The sequence below is a fragment of the Pan paniscus genome, chromosome 3 (genome assembly GCF_029289425.2).
Source record: "Pan paniscus chromosome 3, NHGRI_mPanPan1-v2.0_pri, whole genome shotgun sequence".
Taxonomy (NCBI): domain Eukaryota; kingdom Metazoa; phylum Chordata; class Mammalia; order Primates; family Hominidae; genus Pan; species Pan paniscus.
Window position 1 is genome coordinate 159,556,291 of NC_073252.2, and position 26,328 is coordinate 159,582,618.

Sequence of the window (26,328 nt, forward strand, 5' to 3'; positions counted from 1 at the left end):
TAAAAGCATTTTCATTGTTTCTTCTGGCTATTCTTACATATTTACATATTTGGTTAAATCACTTGCACAATTTCTTAATTACACAGATTGCAATCAAGCTCTTTTTAAAGTGCTTTATTATTTCTAAAATTTACAAAGAAAAGTATTCTTGTCCAATTTTTTATAAGACAGTAGTTGTAAAGGAAAACTCCAACAATTGTTTCATCTTATTTTTGTACACATAATTCCTGTTTCAGTTATTTAAAATGTTTGATGTGACTACTTGTGTTATGTGTTTAACATATTCCTCCCCAAATTCATATGTTGAAATTCTCATCCCCAGTATTTTAGAATGTGTCCTTATTTAGAACAGTGTTGCTGCAGAAGTAATTAGTTAAGATGAAGTCATTAAGGTGGGCCTAAATTCAATATGAATGATTTCCTAATAAAAACGGGAAATTTGGACACAGAAACTTGCCACACATATCAGGAGAATGCCATGTGGACATGAAGATGGCAACCTACAAGCCAAGGAGAGATGCCTGGAACAGATCCTTCACTCATGCCTCAGAAGGAACCCACCTTTATTTTGAATTTCTAGCCTCTGGGATTGTGAGATAACAAATTTCTGTTGTTCAAGCCACCCAATCTGTGATACATTGTTATGGTACAACCCTAGCAAATTAATACAATTTGTTTATATCTCTTTATCAGTAAAATGTTCCACAAATTTAGAACATTTGTAGAACTGCACATTTGCTACACACGAATCAAATATTTGGACAAAGCTGTCTTATATGGGGATTAGTTGTATACAGCAGAGGGCAAAAACTGGGGACTCCTTGGTGCCCAATGTGACTCTAGGAACACACATGGATGAGAACCCAAAGGCAAAGGTAAACACCCTAGTAAGATGTCCAGTGAAATGTGAAAGGAGGGGAGGAATGGCAGTAGAACGAAATATGTAAAAGTTATCTCTGTTTCGTGCAAGTTTAAAACATGAGTAGCCAGATGAATACACTTGTTTTTAAAACTGGGCATAATTGGACTCCACAGAAGTAAAAAAAAAAAAAATTGTTGAGATAATATCTGGTTTCTTTTGTAGACTATTCTAAAACTTAAAGCATCCTTATATTTAAGTTCAAAAGGTAATTTGAGGATAAATAATCCCAGATAGTAATTAATGTGTTCAAAATAGGATAGTATCTATTTATTTATTTATTTATTGAGACAGAGTTTTGCTCTTGTCGCCCAGGCTGCAGTGCAATGGCACAATCTCAGCTCACTGCAACCTCCGCCTCCCGGGTTCAAGCGATTTTCCTGCCTCAGCCTCCTGAATAGCTGGGATTACAGACTTGTGCCACCATGCCCGGCTAATTTTTATATTATTAGTAGAGACGGGGTTTCACCATGTTGGCCAACCTGGTCTTGAACTCCTGACCTCAAGTGATTCGCCCACCTCGGCCTCCCAAAGTGCTGGGATTACAGGTGTGAGCCACCAGGCCCGGCCTGAAATAGTATAGTATCGCTTTTAGTATTTGATTGACAATATTCTAATTGTTTATGGAGGTTTAAGGAGAATTTTTATATACTATCTAATTTGAGTAGTGTATTTTTATGAGATAAGTATATCTGACCCCATTTCAACCCCCATATTATAAAAGAAAAAAAAAGCAAGTCCAAACAAAAACATGATTCTTCAAGAACTAAACCCTTCAAAGAAAGAATAGTGAGAAGCATAGTTGAGACAAAAATGCATCTCTTGCTTTGAATTTCCATGTTATTTATGCTATATTACATTGTATTGACACATGGTCAAGCTATGTCTGTGCAATAATTTTCATAGATACTGAACGTACATTAAGTTTTACACTTATAAATTTGACATATTTTGGAATTCAGTGATTGATTGTTGTTTCATTCATAAAATAGGTATTTGGATCATATTATGTACTCAAATAGTGTATGTCTTAGTCTGTTGGGCTGCGATAACAACACACCATAAATGAGGAAGCTTAAAAACAACAGAAATTTATTTCCCAAAGCTCTGGAGGCTGCAAATTCCAAGATCAAGGTGCTGACATATTCAGCATCTGGTGAGGGCCCACTTCCTGGTTCATAGATGCTCCTTCTCAATGTCTTCTCACAGGACAGCAGCAAAGCAGCTCTCTGGGACTTCCTTAAAAAGGGCACTAATCCCATTCATAAGGGTTCTGCCACATGATCTAATCACCTTCCAAAAGACCTGTCTCCTATTGTCATCACACTGATAATCAAGTTTCAACATATGAATCTGGTGGAGACAAACACATTCAGACCATAGCAGTGTGGTAGGAAGAATAATGACCCCCACCAAAATATGTCCACAGAATCTTTGTAAAGGGCAGTTACAGGGCAAAGGGGAATTAAATTTACCAGATAGAATTAAGACAGCTAATTAACTGACCTTCAGATGGAGAGATTATTCTGGATTATTTAGGTAGGTCAAATGTAATCCTAAGTGTCCTTACAAGTGAAAGAGGGCAGCAGAAGGAAGAGAACTGGAAAGATAGTGGTTTTAGGAAGACTTGGCACAATGTTACTGGTTTTAAAGGTAGAGGGTTGAGCCAAGTAATTCTGTGGTGGCCTCTAGAAGCTGAACGCAGCCCTGGTACTGACTCCTTGATTTTTTACCTTATTTCTGACCTAAAGGCCTCTAAGTTAATAACTTAGTGTTGCTTTAAGCCAAGGTAGAAATTTATTATGGGAGCAACTAAGAGTGAATACAGATTGCAATCCAGATCTAAGGAATCCTCCAACCTAATGAAGAATGAAGCAAAATACACAGGAAATTACAAAAGACTGTGGTAAGTGATGGAGTGGAGAAGTATGATTTTTTTTTTTTTTTTTTGGAGGTGGAGTCTCACTCTGTCGCCCAGGCTGGAACGCAGTGGCAGGATCTTGGCTCACTGCAATGTTCGCCTCCCAGTTTCAAGCAATTCTCCTGCCTCAGCCCCCTGAGTAGCTGGGACTACAGGCACACACTGCCACGCCAGGCTAATTTTTTGTATTTTAGTAGAGACGGGGTTTCACCACGTTGCCCAAGAAGTATGATTTTTTAATAAGAATATCTAGGCAAGTCCATTAAACGCAGCCTAGAGACTAGAAAGGACATGAAATAAGAAGGAAGAATGTGTCTTATGGTAAGTGTGAGTTAGTGTTATGACTTAAGGTGAGTAAACTGCTGGTACAAAGATCAAGAAGCAAGAAGGAATGTGGCATTTTTGGATAATACGTTGGTATAGCAAGCTTGTAGTTTGTGAGTAAAAAAAAAGAAAAAACAATGCAAATAAAACAATGGAGGAAATAAACTACTAGTTATTTGAGAGACAAACTTGTTAAGGAGGGTCCATTTGATATCCTGAGGGGACTGAAAGACCATTAAAATGATTTCAGGTTGAGCTTTGCATTTTAGGAAGGATATTCTTGCTGCCCTGTAAAGGGACTGGATTAAGAGTCAACAACAATGAATGCAGCAGGATCATGTACAAAGCTGCATTACTATCTAGAAATGACGCTGGGCTGAACTATGAAGACTCATATTGAGGACAGAGAGAGGGGACCAGTTTTTAAATTGTTTAGGGGAAAGATTCAAGATGTACTTTTCATTCCTCCAGAAATGAAGGCAAGGGAGAGAATTTTTTAAAATATTATTATTGCTGTAGCAACTGGGTATAAATAGGGTAATGTAATGCTCTCAGTTAGAAAAACAGAAATATGAGTAGCCTTTGACATGTGGCAAACAGTGAGTTTAGGTTTGAACAAATGGCAGTGAAGCGCCAGAAGAGAATCCATGTGAGAGTGTCCAGTGGGCCAAGGAGGGGTTGAAGAGACTAGTGGATGAGTATGATAAGATTCACAACTTTTCAACATGAACAATTATGCAGTTGCATCTGCCATCATATTTTAGTGGAAACCTATTTCAAATATCCTAAAATATCCTAATGGTGTTTTTGCAGAAATAGAAAAAATAAAAATAAAAGCCGATGGCCATCTTCTTTGGTAGATGACCAAAAAGTACATTCAAAGAATATATTGATGTATCTTTAAATATATAAAATGAAGATATTCATATACCTTTGGAAAAAAACATCTATCCAACTACCTTGCCAATTTTTATATTAATCTGTTATGTAGATGATTTGCAGTTTCCTACCATTCCTTGGGTGGTCTTTTCACTCTGTTGATAGTGTTCTTTGATGCATGAAAGTTCTAAATTTTGATGAAGTCTAATGTATCTATATTTTATTTTGTTACCTGTGTTTTTGTTGTTATAGCCCATAAAACATTACCAAAGCCAATGTTATGAAGAGTTCCTCCTATGTTTTCTTCTGAATTTTATAGATTCAGCTCTTACTTTTTGGTCATTGATCTATTTTTAAGGGTTTTGTTTTTGGTTTTGGAGGCAAATGGATATTCAGTTTTCTCAGCACTAGTTGTTGAAAAGACTGTTATTTCTCCATTGAATGGTTTTGGGACTCTTGTTGAAAACTGTCAGACAATGTATAGGAAGGTTTGTTTCTAGAATCTCTTTTATCTTCTATTCCATTCCATTGGTCTACATATGTTTTAGTGCCAGTACCATACTGTTTTGATTTTAGTGGCTTTGTACTAAGCTTTAAAATAAGAAAGAATGAGATCCCCTCCATCTTTGCTTTTTTTTTGTCAAGATTGTTTTGGCTATGTAGGACTCCGTGCAATTCCATATGAACTTTAGTTTTTTTTTTCTATTTCTGAAAAAACACTATTAGGATATTGATAGGGATTGCATTTAATCTGTAGATTACATTGAATGGTATTGTTATTTTAACAATACTAAGTCTTGCAGATATATTTTAAATCTGCCACATTTGCAGCTTCTTTCTCCATAAAATGCTTACAAATAAAAAATTGGCATAGATCAGAAATGCTTACAAATTTAAAAATAATATAAATATACTTTGGTTATAAAATTATGTATTCACAGATCATTTTAAGCTGAGAGATGAGTATAATAAGCTTCACAAGTTTTCAACAGGAAGAATTATGCAGTTGCATCTGCAATCGTGTTTTAGCTGAAACCTATTTTAAACAAAATGTAGCAGAATTTTTAGATTCAAATATGCTTGCACTCTTCCTTCTAGTAGAATTCAATATGTGAGTTTACTTGCTAGATTGCTGACAAGTTCAGAAACATTTAATCAGTTATGCTCAACCAGTTGCAAATTCTAACACTATTATAAGAACATGAACAACAGAAGGTGTTTTTTTTTAATCATCCTGTTTTTTTCAAAGATAGATGCTTTGTGCACACTACAAGCAAGAATACTGAACGTATGTATGGTCAGGGATGCATAAGGAATGAGCACATCACTATGACGACTTTTTTGGACAGTAACATTCTCTGAGGCTCCCGTCCAGCTAACTTAAGAAATCTATCTGCACCACAAATGTATGATTATGATATAATTATACGTTCAACACTTATACATAGATTTCAGGGCCCAGTGAACTGGTAAAGCCAAAGCTGAGATGAGTTGTACCATCCTCACATTGTTATAATGTTGAATTATATTCTCTATGACTTACTATAAGATGGCTTAGCACCAATAGTGGTATACATCTTTCCCTAATTTTATGTCTATACATTTACGAAGGTGTGGTAAATGAGAAAGGCAAGTCTTACACCTAATTCTACCATATATAAATATTCATATAATACCACCTGGCAGCAGAAGCAGTTTCTGTTGGGGATGTGACAAGGAATTCATCCACTGCTAACTATCTAAAGTCTCTAATAGTCACTAAAAGGAACTTAATGGCTCTTAATGACCAAATTGGCATAGATCAATTTTCAACACCCTGAAATCATGTCTCAGCTAAAGTCAGAGGAAAAGCCTGATAAAATTGTTCAGAAACCTTTTTTTTTTTTTTTGGTTCAAACTAACACTTTTAGAATTATATTATCATGCAAATGTGAAGACAATTTCCTAACTGATATTTTATTTATGTGGTGACAGTTACATAATATAGAACCAAATTTTAATGCTTTCAGGTATTAGTAGTTTTTCAGTAGCTGTCTACGCATTGAAAAATGGTAAAAGGCCATTTAATACAAATTATAAAATTAGTTTTAGGGATAGGAAATCTCAGATCAATTTATTCTGCTTTATCGGATCCAGAAGCAAAAGTGAGTAGTTTCCGGAGGGGAAAAAAAAGAAATACTTTCCTAAAAAGGCAAAACAAACAAACAAAACAAAACAAAACAAAACAAAAAATAAACACAGTGATAATATAGCCTGGCTTTGGGGAAACAATCTTGACTGAAGCTGATAAGTCCCACTATCTCCATAAACTATTAAAAAAGCCCTTAAATATTCTAATATTTCAGCAAGTAGTAACTTGATGAGTTCAGTTTGAAATCAAGATTTAAAAATATTCGTACACCTCAAAGGATTAGAAAACACAGATGAAAGAGGCAGTGTGATCTCATATAAAAATCTTTTACTGGCATTGTTTATTTTGTACATCTGTAACTATATAGAAAAATGTGCTACTTTCTTAGAAATAAATACCAGAAACACAGTGCTAATACAAAATCTTTTTCTAACATCATATTAGGATAAATTTGTTTAATATGGAGTGATAACAACAGTGCAATATATAGGCAGTGGTGTATATAGCATTTTCACCTGTTGTTTAAACATATTTAAAAGATGTTAAAATATTTAATTACACAGTTTTAGTTGAGTGTAAAATGTCTACAAAGAGCAGGAAAAGGACCTACACTTTTGATGTGGCTCCACAAAAATTATATTCTTTCTAAATGAAATGTGTCAAACTATAAGTAAAAAAGAAAAACTCACTCATTGTAGCAATAAGATAAATTCCTGATCTCAGAAGTGTTACCATTTTATATATCCTAGCAAATATGTAATCATAAAAACATGTTGAGCTGTCACCTATATCATTTTCAGAATGCTAATATAGATAGTTCTTATAAAATATGATTATAATAAAATGAATTATGGTCAATGGAAATATGAGTTGTACATACAACAATCTCTCTTTTCTCTCTATCTCTCCCCACCTTTCCGACATACTTTGTGTATTTTTTATTTGAAAAGTTTCCTTCTTTTGTAGTAGACAAGTACAATATGCCATATACTAAAATGTCTGATTTACTTGTTTATTCAATAAAGTGTTATTATCATTAATGTTAATTAAGCAACACTGAAAAGAAAGAGGGTAATCTTGCAACGTTCTCTAGACGGTACTTGCAAATGTGCATATCCTCTCAATGTGATTTGTAATCTGCAACTTCTGTAAAGCTTTAAACATAGATGCTTTTTGTTTGTCCCATATGGTGGGGGCAACAACTAGGGTCTGTTTACCTTACTTGAATGATTAGTAACAAGTTTACTGTAGTTTCCTTCCTTGTTATAGCAACAGTTCCCACTAGGAAGAACACATTTTACAATGAGTGCATTGCAGATGATATGCAGCACTCAGGCCCTAACAAAATCCTCACTCAGGAAGCTACACAGCACTTAGTGTACACACTTTGTTTCTATATTTGTTGATGTTTATTTAACTTCAATCTATTTTTAGTTGTTACCTAAGGATATAACAAATATATATTGGAAATTTAACATAAATTTACTTTTTATCATTTAAGAATTATTTCCAAATTTACTAAGGATGATAACAATGGTAGATGGTGCTAACACTATATGGATAGAGGTAGATTATAAATTAAAAAAGAATGTATAATATAATATCCTTAAGAAATTCAACTTTGTTATTTAACAAAATCGAATAAAACAATCAAAACATTGATGAGTACTAATGAGTGGTATCAGGCATACATGCAATAAATAGCTAATAATCATCAAACTAATTACTTGTATAAAAGTATAAAGATGGATGTGCATTAACAATTTATTCTGTTCCTTGTAAAAATGTTAAAAACAGATTTGTTACTGTTTTTGAAATGCCTATAAAAGAAATTGCCACAAAAAGTATCATGCACTGAATTACTATAAGACATGTTAAAGTATTTTGCACATACCTTTTTAAACATAAATATGTACATATGTACATATATTTATTTTTACTGTGATGATCCTGAAAAAGTTTTTTAGCATTTTTCAAACCTTTAAATAATTATTACATTCCATGTATCATAGTAATTTCCCTAGAGTTCTCAGAGGTAACAATATTCTAGAGCTATTTGTAAAACTTCAAAACGTGGAAGGTAAAACATTAATCCATGTGGTATATAAGGTTGTACAAGCTCCCTAAAGCTGTTTCACTGTTAATTGCTGGACTGAAATAATGCAAAGGGGAAACACTTTTTTTTTTTTTTTTTTTCAGACTGAACAGTAACTCACATGAAAAGACTTACACGATTGGCGAATTTCTTTTAAGGAAAGGAAAGACATGAGTCATTAGTTACAAAAATAAGATTATTTTAAAAATTAGAAAAGCTATTTTTAAGGTACTAACTATGGACAGAAGATGTATGATTAAATGACCATCAATAAGGGCATTTGAAAAACACTTATGTATGGTGGCATTAAATACATTTTATTGAACTCGACAAAGGACATGAAAAATGTTTCTCAAAAGAAGACATACAAGTGGCAAAAAAAAAAAAACATGAAAAAATGTTTAACATCACTAAGCATCGGATAAATGCAAATTAAAACCACAATAAAATACCATCTTACACCAGTCAGAATGGCTATTACTAAAAAGTCAAAAAACAAGATGTTGGCATGGATGCAGAGGAAAGGGAACACTTATACAGTGTTGGTGGGGATGTAAATTAGTTCAACCACTATGGAAAGCAGTATGGAGATACTTCAAAGAACTAAAAGTAGAACTACCATTTGACCCATCAACCCCACTACTGGGTATCTATCTACCCAAAAGAAAGGAAATCATTATATTGAAAAGACACCTGCATTCCTATGTTTATTGCAGCACTATTCACAATAGCAAAGTCATGGAGTCAACCTGAATGTCCTCCAATGGTTGACTGGATTTAAAAAAATGTGGTACATATATACCGTGAAATACTATGCACTATTTCATAAAAATGAATTAAATCAAGTCCTCTGCAGCAACATGGATGAAGTTGGATGCCATTATCATAAGCAAACTAACACAGAAGCAGAAAATCATGTATCACATGTTCTCATTTATAAGTGAGAGCTAAACAATGGATACACATGGACATAAAGAGAAAGATAATAGGCCCAGCGCGGTGGCTCACACCCGTAATCCCAGCACTTCGGAAGGCCGAGGCAGGCGGATCACGAGGTCAGGAGATCAAGACCATCCTAGCTAACACGGTGAAACCCCATCTCTACTAAAAATACAATAGCCGGGCGTGGTGGCGGGGAGCCTGTAGTCCCAGCTACTCGGGAGGCTGAGGCAGGAGAATGGCGTGAACCCGACAGGCGGAGCTTGCAGTGAGCCAAGATCGTGCCACTGCACTCCAGCCTGGGCGACAGAGCGAGACTTTGTCAAAAAAAATAAAAATAAAAATAAATAAATAAATAATAATAATAATAGGCTCTGGGGACTCCAAAAAAGGGAGGGTGTGAGGGGAGTGAGAGTTGAAAAATTACTTATTTGGTAAAATCTTCCCTTTGGGTAACGGGTACATTAGAAGCCCAGTCCCCACCATTACAGCATATATCCATGTGACAAACACATCTCTGAATCCAAAACATACAATACGATAAGTACATTTGATGTAACTCTTTCTAAAGTAAATATTCTATTTATGTTGAGAATATATACAAGTATGTTTGTCCCTTAGATGAAATCACATTCATTTTACTATATGTTTTTTTGAATTTCTGAAAAATAAATATTAATACAAAGTTCACACCATGTGATTTATGTACAAATGGAATTTGCACTTAAATTCATATTTAAAATACTTGGAATAAAATTTTAGATAGAGAAGTCATTATAATTTGACACTCTAATGTTACACTGTCCAAGAGGGTAGCCAGTAATTAACTACATGTGGCTATTGAACATTTGGCTTATCCAATTGAGATATGCTGTACTGTAATAATGTAAAATATACACCAGGTTTCAAAGACTTGGTAAGAAAAAAGAATGAATAATATACACTTAATGCTCATATTGGTATGATAATAATATTTTGGACGTGTTTAAGTAAATAAAATGTTATTAAAATCAATTTTGCCTGATTTTTCTTTTTTTAACGTGACTGCTAGAAAATTTCAAAATATTAGGATGGCCAGCATTTTTTGTTTATATTATGTTTCATTAGACAGTGCTTCTCTAAGTATAAAAGTGATAGTTTGGGCATGATAATAAATAGAGTGTTACCTTCATAATTTTAAAAATTATGATTTTCAAACAATGGCAGCCATTAAAAGATGATATTCATTTGCATTTTTAAAAAATTACTGTATGGTCTCACTTATATGTGGAATCTAAAAAGGTCTGAAAAACATAATCCTTAGGCAAATCCTACCTAAGATTACTATACTGTAATCAGTGGAAAGAAATTTTAGGTTAGATGCACTAAGTTACGACTGACAATATATGGTACAGTGTGGAAAATAAGAATGGTCAATTCTCGTTTTATTGCACTGCAATTACACCTAGAGTCAGAAAAGACCTTACTCTATTAATATTTGTATGACAAAAAAGCAAATACTTTAAGAAATAAATATGATAAATGTTTCACTTGAACTGTCTAATTGTGTCTGCTTTTAGGATTATAAATCATTATGTTAGCAAGCAAAATGTACCAGTTAGAGATCAGAGTGTGAAGAATGCCAGATACTATAGGTGAAAAAAAGAACCCTAAAGGCACAATAGTGGTATCCCATTAAGGTAATCTTACAAATGGGAGATTAAAGGACAAAATGAAGGACGGAGTTATTTTACCATGGGAAAAACATCAGACTTAAAAAAAATACAGTTTAAATTGGTATTGCTTCTCTTTCTCTCTTTCCATTACACTTGGTGTATAAAAATAATTTACTATGTTTAGGAGCAAAAAACTGTCCTTTTTGAATACATGTCTATAGGCTGGGTCTCAGCAATCATTTTGGAAAATCCTTTCCCTAAGAACCCGTATAGCAACAGCAACACAGACTAGAAAGCAAGGAAATGGTGCTGAGTGGTATTTCCCAAAATAGCCAGGGGATAGCTATGAACTCTAACATAAAATGTTTTATAATCAGCCCTGGCACAGGGACTCATACTTGTAATCCCAGCACTTTGGGAGGCTCATTTGAAGGTAAGAGTTTGAGACCAGGCTGGGCAACATAGCAAAGTCCCATCTCTACTAAACAAATAAAGAAATAAATTAGCCAAATGAGGTGGCACACTCTTGCAATCTTAACTACTTCAGAGGGTGAAATGGGAGGATTGCTTGAGCCCAGGAGCTCAAGGCTGCAGTGAGCTATGATAGTGTCACTGCACTCCAGCCTGGGTGACAGAGGGAGAACTTGTCTCAAAAAAAAAGAAAAAAAAAGGATGATCATACAAACTAAAATGCACATTATTAATTTTGTAATGCTAGTATGTAATAGAGGAATTATTCTCCAAATATGTCAGGTGATTAAGTTGCTGCAAGGTTTCATATTATAATGATCTGTATATATGGGATTATTTTATAGTAGCTATAACATTATCTAACACAATGATTCCCAAATCAAGGTAAGCTTAGAATTATCAATGCCTTTGTGTTTGAATGAAAGGTTTAGTCTTTCAGAGATAATTCATGAGCTCTAGGCCAGAGGTGAATTCAGTTGCTCTGGTAAACTTTGTTGTTTTATTTTTTAAATAGCAGAGATACAAAATAGTGACACATTACGATGTATAAATCAGTACACTTGAACAAAGTAAGGATGCCTGTGAAACCACTATAGATGTTAAATATAGACATATGATAGATGGATAGATAGATAGATAGATAGGTAGATAGATAGATGGAATGTTTCCAGCACCATAGATGACCTGATGTTTCCATCCCATTTCTTTTCCTTTCTCGCAAAGGCTACCATCATATTAATTCTAAAATCATAGAGGAGTTTTAGCTGTTTTGTATTTTATCTAAATATATTCATACTTGATGGATGCTTATATGTTCTGCTTCTTTATCCAGAATTATTATTTTTCAGTTTTCTTACATCCAACCTCTCAATCATCAGCACTTTTGCTTCTGTCCTTACATCTATATTGAAAGTCTCATGACCAGAGTTACTAGTAAGTTCCTTTCTGCCAAACCTAGTGGCCAAGAAGACTTCACTTTTTTTTCCCTTGGATTCAGCTTTGAAAAATGTTCACCAATTCTTCCTTAGTAAAATGTCATGGTGGTGCCCTGCTTTGGACACCACCTGTTAAAATGCATTTCAGTTTTAATTCTGGTATGGACTGAATTGTGTCTCCTCCAACTTCATATGTTAATGCCCTAACCCTCAATGTGACTATATTTGGAGATAGGGCCTAAAATAACGTTAAGGTTTAATGAGGTCTTTAGGGTGGGTCCTAATCTGATAGGTTTTTTGTCCTTATAATATGAGACACCAGACAGCGTTCTCTCTCTTTGGTGACAATGCAGAAAGAAGGCGGGCATTAGTTTATAAGCCAGGAAGACAGCCCTCACCAGACACTGCATTGGCTGGTACCTTGATGCTAGACTTCCCCATCTCAAGAACCATGAGAAATAAATTTCCATTGTTGAAGCCACCTGTCTACCATATTTTGTTATGATATCCACTAAGACGGTTCTCAAGTCCTCCACTTTTGCTCATTCTTTCTCTCTTTACTTGCTCATCTTGAATGACGCAACCTTCTGACAGATCTTCAGTTTCTACCTACATATTCCCTATTTTTATTTCTGGCTGAGGTCACCTACTTGAACCACAATATTCTCCAAACAGAAGTTTGTGTATTTTTTAAAAATATACCAACATTTCCAAAATTTAACTCAATGTCTTTCCCTAAATTTGCATCTCTTCCCATGACCCCTGCTTTAATAAACAGAAACACCATTCACCTTAGTAGGCAAGCTAGAAATTTGGGCATTATCCTTGACTCAAGTCCTCTCCCTGTCATGTATATGTAATCACTCACCAATTCAAGTTAATTCTGTTCATAAGTTATTTCGCAGATATGGCCACATTCCTGCATTTTTACTGTTGCTTCTTTGGTTCTGGCCCCGTCATCACTTTTAGCCTATATTAGTGCAACATTCTTAATTTTGTTCACTAAACTCTGCTATTTTACTCAAACAAAGGTTTTTATATACTAATGATCTAATATCTATGAATGCTAATGTAATATTCATTTTTATTGTTCTAATTATTAGAAGCTTTCGATAAGTAATATTTTAGTGTAGCAGTTCTGCTTTCCCTGGAAAATGAGTTCTATTTTCCTCATAATGTCATTAACAAATCTATATTGCATTAAGAACTGTTTCGGCCAGGCGCGGTGGCTCACGCCTGCAATCCCAGCACTTTGGGAGGCCGAGGCGGGTGGATTATGAGGTCGGGAGATCGAGACTGTCCTGGCTATCACGGTGAAACCCCCTCTCTACTAAAAATGCAAAAAATTAGCCGGGTATGGTGGCTGGCGCCTGTAGTCCCAGCTACTCCGGAGGCTGAGGCAGGAGAATGGCGTGAACCCGGGAGGCGGAGCTTGCAGTGAGCAGAGATCGCGCCACTGCACTCCAGCCTGGGCGACAGAGCAAGACACCGTCTCAATTAAAAAAAAAAAAAAAAAAGAACTGTTTCATATAGAGTGATGACATTTTCAATATAAAAGTTAATAATTAGGTGATTTTAAATTTTTTTAAATATTTTAGAATTTTAGAATCATAGTTACCTTTTAAAGAACAATAGAGCTATTACACAATTAGTGTTAATATGATGTTCACAGTTGATGTGTTTTACTGACAAAAACTTAATTATTTTTATGCCTGCTAGAAACGTACCTTCTTTTGGATATTTGTACATATAAAGATCATGTTGAATTAATAGAAATTTTTAAAAGTGTGACATTAGAAGTTGAACACACAAAAATACATACACATCTTAAAGTACATATATATGTATATGGTTTTGGGAGCTACAACTTAGAACAGTTTAATAACACTTCAAAAATCTATCACATTTACCAGAACGTCTCATACAGTTTTAAAAGTTCATACTCCTCGTAAAATTTCACACAATTTTAAGGTTTAGTACTACAGTCAAAGTAATTTATTATTTAACTCAGGAAATGAAGTACATAGGAAGCAGTTTCAGAACAAAAATTCTATCTCTGGGTAGTCATTTATACCATTCTTGGTTATCTAGAAACTCTAAATGAAGTAACTCATTTCTAAAATCAATAAGCATATAACATCACTTCATCATTTCAATTGAGTTTCATAACCTAAGCAAATAAAGACATTTATTTGAGCATCACTTCTGAAGTTAAATGCCTCAATTAGTGTATGGTTATCTTGTCTGATGGCAAATCGCTTATATTTACTGACAGATTTAAATCAGAAGTATAGTATTCCATGCAAATCATACTTAATGTTATAATTTGATTAAATTTGAATTGGAAGACAATGAAATATTTAGCACTTGGTATAGAATAATAGCACTATTAACTCATTGTTAATTCTACGAGAAACTTTTGTCCTGGAAAATGAACACACTTTACTGAATATACTCATGACAACAAAATCCAGGGTGAAGGATGTACACTACCTTACCAGAGAATTTGGTATTTCCTCTCTATATTCAAAAGTATGTCACTAAACTTATTATTTATTGGATCCTATTAAATAGCTTTCCAAGTCTGTTAATCAGACAAGGCATGATATGAAATACTTGAAGCACACAATAAGGATTTATTTTAAATATGCTAGTAAAAATCAAATTATTAACAATACTAAAAATTATGAAGAAAAATTAAATAATTGACCATTCAATACCTATGATAAAATATTAAAACAATTTATCTAATCCACAAAGAAAAAAGGTATTTTTGAAAAACACGTTATGTCTACTGGAATAACACTGCAATAATATAAAAACACTTGATAATATGCTATTTTTTTACCATTAACTTTTTCCTGTTTGCGGATTACCCTTTACTATCTTCCATTTTATACCATGGCAGAGAGAAAGAACCTGGAACTCAAGAAGTCTGTTTACCTTTGTATCGACCAGAAAACAATTAATGAATCATGATAGATTTCTAACTTCTTCTGCCTTAGTTTATCCCTCTGGATATTCACTTAAGGCTTTTCTAGCTTTCTGAGCTTCTTTTTATAAAGTATGTGGAGGAAGGCATCCTGGATGTGGAAAAATGGTTCCTTCTTAGTCTTAATACATCTGTCATTTTGATCACTGTCTGTCTGAGATTAGATATTCCTAGGGGAAAGGAAACCTATCTTTGTAAGTAGCTTTGACTATCACAACACCCTATACACAAAGGTACATAATACATGATTTTTGAATAGATTTCTTTTCCCATTAGTGTTATACATTTTTTATTCATGATACCTTAGTATTTTACAATTTTCTAAAATCATGTCATTATACAAAGCCTGTCACTAAACTTCACAAAACCCAAGTGGATTTAATTATCAGGTAATTTTATGGAGAGAGATAAAGAAATCGATAAGTATTTATAATTCTCATTAAAGTATAAATATCTTCTCACTAATGCAGATACAATCCACACAGGTCAGTTCTGTATCTCTGAGGGATCATTATATAGCTTGACGCCTAGTTTAAATAAGGGTGAAGCACTGAAAATGTAATACCTTACAAGAAGTTTGCTTGGTGACACCAAAAAGAATATGAAAATATTTCCCATAATAGCAGCATTACTTAGAAAAAGCATTATTTCCACTAAATGATGTTGTGAACAACATTTTATCATTGTTATAGGATAGTTTTGATTATCTAAAAAGAAAAAATTATCCCATGATTGCTGATTGCCAAGCAATTTCATTACCCAACTAACATCTCTTTATGACTATTAAAAATGTAGACCCTTTGTATTATACATAAATTTGACCTAATGGCAGAATCATTACTATATTCACTAAATTCATTGTATTTACTACAAACAATTTCCATAAAATTTTTAACATACTACTTTCTAATAGTTAATGAAACCCATATATATTTCCTTCTATCCAAATTCAATATTCCCTAGTACTTTTATATGTAATCTGTTTTACTATATCTTTATTAAAACTTTTTATTGATTATTTAGATTTCTGACTTGTAAAATGTTATTTATAAGGACGATGCACTGATGTACCTTGTTTTCTTTAGCAACATCAAATTACATCCCAAAACGCAGTACTATTTTTCCCCTTGACAGGTGCAAGCAGTAGTATTTTAGGCAAAATTATTTTTACTGATAGGGCCAGGGATTGCTTTTCAGTGTCTTTGCTGGCTATCATAAAAATAACAGATTACTCATTCACATATTTCTATTGTTTCTCTTCCACTGTTGCACCACCAACAATAACTGTATTTTGAATAAATATCTTACACAAACATATCCATTTAATACTCTTGTTGATGCTGGGTAAACTATATACGATTGAAATTATTTCCAAGCATGGCTGTAGAATTTGCCTACTTCTGTTAGTCAAGTCTATCTATCTTTCTATTGAGAGATGGAGGTAGTGGTTAGGAGATTAGACTGCTTATTTATTAAAACTATTTAGTAAATTGCCCAAAATAATTTCTACATTTTCATAAAATTTCAGGTTGCAACAGATAATGCAGTTGGGCCAGGTTTTTCTAAATGCCCTAATATGTCAAGTATCTGACTTTTTATTTATGTTTTTCTTTCTGTCTACTACCCTTTGCTCATCTCCAAAAGTTTAAATTCACTTGTCCTTAAGATTAATTTAGTTATTTAATTTCCACCACCTTCATAAGGTATCCCTGATTTCCAAAACTAAATATCATATTTTCAACTTACTTAATATTTTGAAGGCTTTGTAAATAACACCTATTTCCTTCTATCTTATATGATAGTATCATTCATACTGACATAGGCGCGCACACACACACACACACACACACACACACACACACATTACTATATGTAAACATAAAAGTTTTTCCCTGACAAACCACATTTTCTCCCTGTTACCTTGCCACCATGAGCACACAAAAGAATGCCCACTACAGCAGGAAGCATAGGGAAAAACACATAGACTTCATAATTAGGTCAACACAAGTTTGATTAGAAACTCAGCCACCTATTTGTTAATTTCTGTGTATTTCACCTCCTTCATATAAAGTAGAATAATAATGCTGTGTTCTTTTTATTTTTTTTATTTTTTGGAGACAGAGTCTCACTCTGTTGTTTAGGCTGGAGTGCAATTGCGTGATCTTGGCTCACTTCAACCTTTGCCTCCTGGGTTCAAGCTATTCTCCTGCCTCAGCCTCCCGAGTAGCTGGGATTACAGATGCCTGCCACCACGCCCCACTAATTTTTGTATTTTTAGTAGAGATGGGGTTTCTCCATGTTGTCCAGGTTGGTCTCAAACTCCAGACCTTAGGTGATCCGCCCACCTCAGCCTCCCAAAGTGCTGGGATTACAGGCATAAGCCACTGCGCCCTGCCAATGCTGCTTTCATTTTATCATTTTTGAAAAGTACCTAATCTAACAACACCCTTCCAAAGAACTAACAGTTTACCGGATCATCCTGTGTTGCATTCTGCCTAGTAACTTAAAGTGAAAATACTACTTAACCATATCCAAAGAGCGTATTTTTATCGTGATTTAAAAATTTATAAGCTACAACTTTTTTCATATATTATTTTGCTTAAATTATCACATAAAATATAATACAGTGTTTTAATAAAAATTATCATGCAGTAAGAAAATTATCTTTATTTACATGAAATTTTAAGAAGAAAAATACATTTAAATAACTTCTCCAACATCAGACAGCTGATAAATGGCTACAAGTCAGGGGCATAATTCAAAAAAGACCTTTTTACACAAGTACATATTCTACTTCCTATCTTTTCTGGAAAAAAATAGAAATTTTGGTTTCAAGTTCTGAATTAAACTGAATCCTGTTTAATTTTCCTTCTTTGGTGATTTTCTAATACCAACGAATAAATTTACTTTGTCTTTCTTTCTTTTACACGTAGCTCCTAAATCCTTGTTTTTGTTTATTGTTTCTTAGTCCTTTCTCTTTCAATTATTTTACTATTATTATTAATATTATTGCCATGGAGTCTTGCTCTGTCAACCAGGCTGGACTGCAATGGCGCCATCTTGGCTCACTGCAACCTCCGCCCCCGGGTTCAAGTGATTCTCCGGCCTCAGCCTCCTGAGTAGCTGGGATTACAGGCGCACAACACCACACCCAGCTAATTTTTGTATGTTTAGTAGAGACGAGGTTTCACCGTGTTAGCCAGGCTGGTCTTGAACTCCTGTCCTCAGGTGATCCACCCACCTCAACCTCCCAAAGTGCCGGGATTACAGGTGTAAGGCGCCCATTAGTGGCCTCTTTGAGTTATTTTTAAAGAATAACCTGATAAGTAATTTTGGTTAATCAAGTCATCTTTATGACTCTGTTCTAAAAAACACATTTAGTCACTCTGAAGACACACTTCGGCAATTCAAACATGTATCAATTTTTCCAAAATACCTTAATAAAAATATAACTCTTCATTCTAATGCCAATCATTGCCCTTCAAATACACTCAAACTACATCTGTTAATCCATTTTGGTTTCCCAATGAAGTTAAAATATTTGAGTGTGTAAATAATTGTTTTTGATACATGGTGACAACTAGTCAAAAGCTCCTCCTGCTCTAAAATAACCTTGAAAGCAGCATTGAGGAACTAATGTCTTAAACTATAATCAATGAGAATTGATGATATTCGTGGTTATCAAATATTTCTAACTGTTCATTTCAGAACTACTGAATCCCTTAGCTTTTTCATATGTTTCAATACAACTTGAAACTTAAATTCACTAAATTATATAATTTTTCTTAAGAAACAGCTTGTACTATGAGAGCAAGCAAATAGACCATATTGTGTAAAGCAACAGGAAAAAGAACAAAGGGAAATTGGAGAATGAATCTTGTACTCACGGAATGCTTTATAAAATTCTTCAAGAGCCAGGTGCTTGTCAGCATTAAAATCATCGTATTTCAATAGAACATACAAAGTACAATCAAAGAGATCCTTGCCAAGTTCTTCCTGTTTTATCACCTAACAAGAAAATTATAACCATACCTTTAGATTTGTGTCTTAAAATTTCTATAATATAATTTATTATATGTAATAATCACATAATAGATCATTTCATGTCTGCAGCAGGGCAAAGAACTCAATTTTGGAAAAATCCAGGTTTTTAGTTACTGAACAATCATTTTTAACCTTTTCAAAGATATAAAGTTATGATGTTAAGATAGGTAATTACAATTTCGTTCAAACGTTCTAATATAAAAGTTTCACAGTGGAACTCAACAAATCTGAACATTTAAAGAACATTTTGTATTTCATGCATTTTCTTTGCTCCATTTATACTGACTCAAGGAAATACTTCTGCATGAAAATTGCCTCCTGTGTCTCGGTGACCTATGTCAAAATAAAACAGTGGTCTTTCCCAACAAAAATAGTGAGACAGTTTGTCCCAACTTTCTTCCTCATATGATTTGTAAAATAATGAAGTTAGGTTATTTTTTCTCCTCTGCCTGAACTCCTCCCCAGCTAGAAGTTAAGTCATTTGGGATTGTGCATGAATTCCCTTGGTCACAAAAGAGCTATTAAGCAAATGACTGTTTCCAGGAGCTAGATAGAATTAATGCACCGATTGATGATGAAAATCTATCCAGGCGTGAGTGAAGAAAATCATCAAACTTCTTTTCTAGTCTGTGCTCTAGTCTATGGACTGCGGCTGCAGCTTTTTGGTACTCTAATGATTTTGACTATTTCTTGTCATATAACAGAGCTTCCCAAGATTTTTCAGACATTTCTATTGTGGTAGCTGCATAGCTGTGACCACGGTTTTTCATACTCTCTCACATACAAAGGCAGGGATTTATATTGCTTGAAGCTGTGCGTCACAGTGGTTGGTTGGTTTGTTTGTTTTAAAGGTGGTGCGGTATAATCAGAAAACAAAGACTTCAAAATCAGGTGGCTCTGGGTTCGGGACCTGCCAATGCCATTTAATACCTCAATAATTTCTGGCAAATCATTTACACTTTCCTCAATTAGAAAATGAATGTGAAGATTTACACACACACACACGCACACACAGAGCCAGGTGTAAGACATAACATACAGCATACACTCAAAAGTGATCATTTAACATTAAAAATAGTAATTTTTACATAATGCATTGCTTCTTTAAATAATTCACTGCAGACTTCCAGACATCGGCTCGTGCATGTTATGGTTGCACATTCACAATGAATTATCGTTTCTTTTGGTAGAGCAGAATGTCTTGGACTTTCTTTAGTACAGCAAAGGCAGATTGGTGATGCTACTTTCTAAAGATCCTCAGATGCTTTTGAGCTATTTTTTCACCTTTTTTGGAACTCTCCTGTGTTGAACGTTTCATGATGTCTGAGTGTAGATAGACTGAGGAGATAACTCTGAAAATGGAGCTAAGCATCTGGGTCACTGGAGCCTCCAGCACCCTCTCTAGTCAGCTAAGCAGTGATATGTAATGTTAGCACATGCAGTGCTAAATAGAACTTTTGCAACTCAGTGAGTTCTTTATTTTTGTGTATGTACCAGTGTTAAAATTATATTGGTTAAGCTGATTATTTGTTACCTTGAGGAAGAAAAAAGGCAAAATTTTATCTGGTTTAACTGACCCAAATAAATAGAAATTGTAGATGGCAAGCCCTAAACTTTTGCACAGTCCAGCTGGATGGATTAACAAAACTACCTAACGCTGAAGCCATCTCTTCTATAAGCCTAATAAAAATACATATATTACAATTTTTCTATTTAGAAAGCAACAGAGCTCTCAGTCATTCTCCATTTGTTATTGGTTAGATCATAGAAAATGACTTTTGACTTTTCCTGGGGGCTGGGAGAAGGGGCAGTGTGCACGATTCTACCGCCCTATGCACTAAATATGTACAATGTTAGCATTGTGGTAATGTTTAGGATGCAGTGACACCAGCCTTTATTCAGACATTTTAATGACTTTTAGTCTCTCATTTATTTGTAAATAGAGATGAGCACAAAGATAGGGAAAAGCTTTTGTCATTTTCTGTCTCATGTTTATTTCTGTTTTAATACTTTACAAACTTAATGTATTAGACCAAGATATTGGACTTCCCACTTTATACTTATCACTGGCTCTTGCATAAGACTAGTTTGATCTTGATTTGATCTTGGCCTTCACTTGGTCATGATGATACAACTTAAGCTGGGCAGGCCATTTTAATGCGTGTGACCTTGAGAAGCCAGTCCTGGCTAATAAACTTCTTATTTTTTAAGCCCTTATCATCTATACTGAAGCGTATCCATGCATAGGACAAAGTAGATTCATTTTCTTATTCTAAATATTTCAAATATTTGCTCTTTTATCTCATTTAAGTGGGTCAATGAAATACCCCACTTAAAACATGATTCTTAGTAATTATTTCTCTCCTTCATGTGTCCTGAGGGGAAGCTTTGTCACATTCTGGTGTTTACTAATGAGGGAGGTACTTTCCTATGACTTTTCTTCTTTTCTGTTTTTTCACATCTTTATTGAGGTATGATTGATATAAAAATGGCATATATTTAATGTAGAATGTTTTATGTGTTTACAGGACATTTCAATCAGCATTGAAAAATTGGTTTAGGTACCCAGAATTTTTGTTTGTTTGTTTTTGTTTTTGTTTGTTTGTTTGTTTTGAGACGGAGTCTTGCTCTGTCGCCCAGGCTAGAGTGCAGTGGCGCATCTCGGCTCACTGCAACGTCCGCCTCCCAGATACCAGAATTTTTATAGCTTTACAGTCATGAGTATTTGATGGTCAAAAAGAAAGTATGAAAAACTATACAAGTAGACTTCCTTCCTCAGTCCACAGTAACCACTCGTTGGCACAAACTTGTAGGGCTCTGATAGTTCCGTGCACTTCTTTCATTTAGTGTTTGACACTGATTCCAAAAACTCACTGTAGACTTCTCAAAAGGCACATGTTAGTTCTTAACTAGCAATTCATGACACTGCCAGATTCACTAAATATATTTGAATATATCGTATTCAAATATGTTGTGATGATACTTCATTATCTCATGCTATTTTTTATCTCATACCATTTTACCTCTTATAAAATGATGTAAGAGGTAATAAGTGGTATAAGTGGTATAAGAGATAACAAGATACCATCTTATGATCTTGATTGGTCAAAAAGACCAATCATATTTTCACTTGTTACCTCGGATAAAATGGTGAGGATGTTTCTCAAGCCTACCAAAGTTGGTAAACTCCTCAAGGAGTCTGGTAGCCTTAAGGCTATCAAAATAAAATCTTTTACACTTTTTTTTCACTGATCAGAAGTCAAGTTATATGAATCTTGGGCCCTCCAATGGTTTGGTTCAGTGTGAAAAAATAGAAGTATTAGCAGAATGGATGGCATCAGGGGAGTTCAGACACAGCATGGAACAGGGAGTACATTTTGAACTTCAATGTAATAGAAATGTCAAAGTTGCACAAGGACTGTAACAAATCAGGAATGACTCACTGTCTTGGTACTGTATTCTCTTTTGTTCCAAAACAAACAATAAAAAAACTTGACCATCCTCAAAATGAACTATTCTCTTTACTGTTTTTACTATTCTCCTTCACTCACTAACTCAATCATCCATTCAACAAATCCTTTCAGACTGCCTACTATGTGTCAGGCATTGTCCAAAACTCTGAAAACACAGCAGACAACAAGATAGACAAAAATCTTTCCCATATGAAACTCATATTCTGGTGAAGGGAGAGCAAAGAAATATAGTAGTAAATATATATATTTTGCCATAGAATGAAAAGTGATATAAAAATAAATAAAAATGAGAAGAAAAATTGAATGTGCCAGAAGTGGATGTAAAGGTACTGTCTCCCAAGTATAGAGAGGTATGGGTGTTAGATTTCTGGGATTAGGGGATGATTTGGAAGTACAAGATTTTTATGCTGACTTTCATGGAAGATATACAAGACATGGGATTGATTTTGATAATGTGAAGGCAAGTCATGGCTATGAAGCTATGGGTGTAGGGGAGAGAAGGACAGAAAAGTAGGATCTTCTAGTTCTATGTCCACTTATTTACTCTCTTTGGTGGAGACAGGCAAGAAATAGCAATTGTGAACTCATAGAGTAATGTACCATTCATATGTTTGAGTTATTTGAGTTCTTCTCCATCCTTTGCAAAAATATTTTTCCCAAACTAATCATGATCATGTTGAAGTCATATGCTCAGTGCCCAGTGCTCCTCTAATCAAAAGAAAGCCCATTTGATTTGAAGTAATATGTACATTACTTCAAAGACTAAAGGTAAGAAAATAAGTATACCCCTTCGGTAAGAAGAATGTACATTTCCGGGTATTAGATGTATGCTTCTCCCATACAGTCAATATAAGTTGGTTCTTGGGCTACTTGGTCTGAACAGCTTCTTGTCTCCCCCCTTTCTTCCTTTCTTCTTTTTCCTTTCTTCCCTCTCTCTTTCCTTTTCCTTATTTTCAACCAACACGTGCCCAAAACTATACTAAGTGCTGGAGGTGAATTAATAAGAATGTCACAGTCCCTGCTCTCATTGAGTTTTTATTCTAGAGATGATCACTGGAAACAGCAATCTAATTATTAAGTGAGATAATTACATATTATCAGCAGTACTCTAAAAAATAGATCATGTGAAAGGACAGAGTTAATAACTAATATTACACATTTTATGTGTTTAGTTATATATAACAAATGCTATCCTGCAAGAGATGTATTTTTGTTGTTATTGTTTTTGAGAGGGAGTTTCACTCTTGTTGTCCAGGCTGGAATGCAGTGGTGCGATCTCGGCTCACTGCAACCTTTGCCTCCTGGGTTCAAGCAATTCTCCTGCCTCAGCTACCGGAGTAGCTGGGACTACAGGCTCCCACCACCACGCCCAGCTAATTTTTGTGTTTTTAGTAGAGACGGGGTTTTACCATGTTGGCCAGGCTGGACTTGAATTCCTGATTTCAGGTTGTCCACCTGCCTCAGCCTCCCAAAATGCTGGGATTACAGGTGTGAGCCACTGCATCTGGCCTGGAGATGTATTTTTAAAAAGATTGAATGGAAATAATTACATTTTCTTTTAGGTTTCCTAAAGTGCCTAATATAACATTTAAAAAAAATCAATATAGCCAACTTTAATTTTTTTGAAAGACCAGTTGAAGAGATATCATTATTTTCATTAAACCACTGGTGGAAAGAAAAGTATTTTATTTTTAAGGTATCCTACATGGCTCACAAGGATTTTCTGAACATGAATACCAAGTTTTTAAATGCATCTTGACCATCTAAAGTAAAGATACTACAAATAATATGTTTAATATTTTAAAGCCTAAATGTTAATACTATAGTTACCTTGTGTTTGTTACGAACAGCGCTTAAAAAATAACTGAAACTAGTTACTAACATTTCCAGGTACAATTGAAAGTACTAATTTTGTAATTGTAGCTTTGAGCTGGGCATATAACAACAGTTACAGGCTTTATCTTTCTCTGTTAAGTGATCATTGTTGCTCTTATTATTCTCAAATCTTTAGCTAATGGCAGGGAAATTGCCAACACTACTAAGATCCACCCACTGGCATTGACAATGTCATTCTAAGTCAAACACCTGGTTTCTCCTGCCTTATTTTGTATTACTGATGGAATTATGGGCATTTAAATGCATGAAATAGTTGTCCATTCTGCTCTAAGGGATGATCTGGACAAACATCATTATGCTTTACACTCTCTGATGTTAAATAGGATTAATTACCATGGCATTCCCTGGAAATTCTCACTTAATCTCACTCTTCTATCCATACAAGTGCTTATTTATTTGTATTTACTTTGTCCCACTGAAACAGCATTTTATCTGTGAGATAAAACGGCTATTATAAATCTCATAGCAAATAAATATGTTGACTAAATCAGAACCTTTTTACAAATACTTATAATTGTGAAAGAGTTTATGAACTCAGCGTAAAGATTAACTGTTCATTTCCCCTTGTAACATTTCTAATGATTTTTAAAGAAAAATACTTAATTTGTAAAAATGCTGCAAAAACCTATTGGCAGTCCCATCTTGTAAGCTTGAAAATATACACTCTTATTCATGCTCACTTTTAATTTAATTCTGTAAGTATATTCACATATGGCAGTCATTGAGCAAATGGCATTTTAAGTCAAATACGTATAACATAATAATCTAAATCCTGTGAATAAGTAGTTCTTTTCATTATTTTAATAAAGAATTGACATATGTGTATATAAGGGAAGTATTTTATTCTAATATGCATTTTTTTTTTTTTTTTGAGACAGAGTCTTGCTCTGTCACCCTGGCTAGAGTACTGTGGCACAATCTCGGCTCACTGCAACCTGGCCTCCCGGGTTCAAGCGATTATCCTGCCTCAGCCTCCCCAGTCGCTGGGATTACAGGTGCCCGCCACCATGCCCGGCTAATTTTTGTATTTTTAGTAGAGACGGGGTTTCACCATCTTGGCCAGGCTGGTCCCGAACTCCTTACATCATGATCCACCCACCTCCGCCTCCCAACGTTGATGAGATTACAGGCCTGAGCCACCGCGCCAGCTCCTAACATGCATTTTTAATGTAAATCAGTTTATTAAGATGACAGAATCTAAATGGAGAAAAACATAAATCAATATACTCAATACAGCTGCTTATCTAAATTCAGAATCACAAGGCAATGACTTTGCTCACTTAAATTCTATGAGTGTTATTTTATCAAATGGGGAACGGCTAAGAAGCAGATTTTTCATGTTGTTGGTACCATTTTACTTCAAGTCCTCTGTTTGCTGCTGACAAACTGAGGCCGCCATTCTACCAAGTGAAGCCTTCTGTGCCTCCCCTCATCTGACACTGTGAACCAAATATGCAGGACCACGATGCCAGCAATAGTTGCCTATGCTTTTCTAAGTAACACTCTGGACAAAAATGCATTTGTATTTCATACCGTGGTTTATTTCTGTGACCCAGTGAAATCGATGGTTCCCCATATTGCTCTGCACAGTTTCCAGTTTGGCCCCAAACCCATGATTCTCCAACCTAAACCCATCATTGTGTCTTCGGGAAAT

General features: G+C 34.6%; 1 protein-coding gene across 4 annotated transcripts in view; it reads right to left on the bottom strand.

Annotated features, from left to right (window-relative positions):
- FSTL5 (follistatin like 5) overlaps positions 1–26,328 on the bottom strand; it is a 778,780-nt gene that overhangs the window by 355,609 nt on the left and 396,843 nt on the right. For all 4 annotated transcript variants that reach the window (XM_034959355.3, XM_014344780.4, XM_034959354.3 and 1 more), the window contains exon 6: positions 19,149–19,269. In XM_034959355.3, coding sequence (XP_034815246.2) covers positions 19,149–19,269 — 121 coding nt within the window. The remainder of the gene's footprint in view (positions 1–19,148; positions 19,270–26,328) is intronic.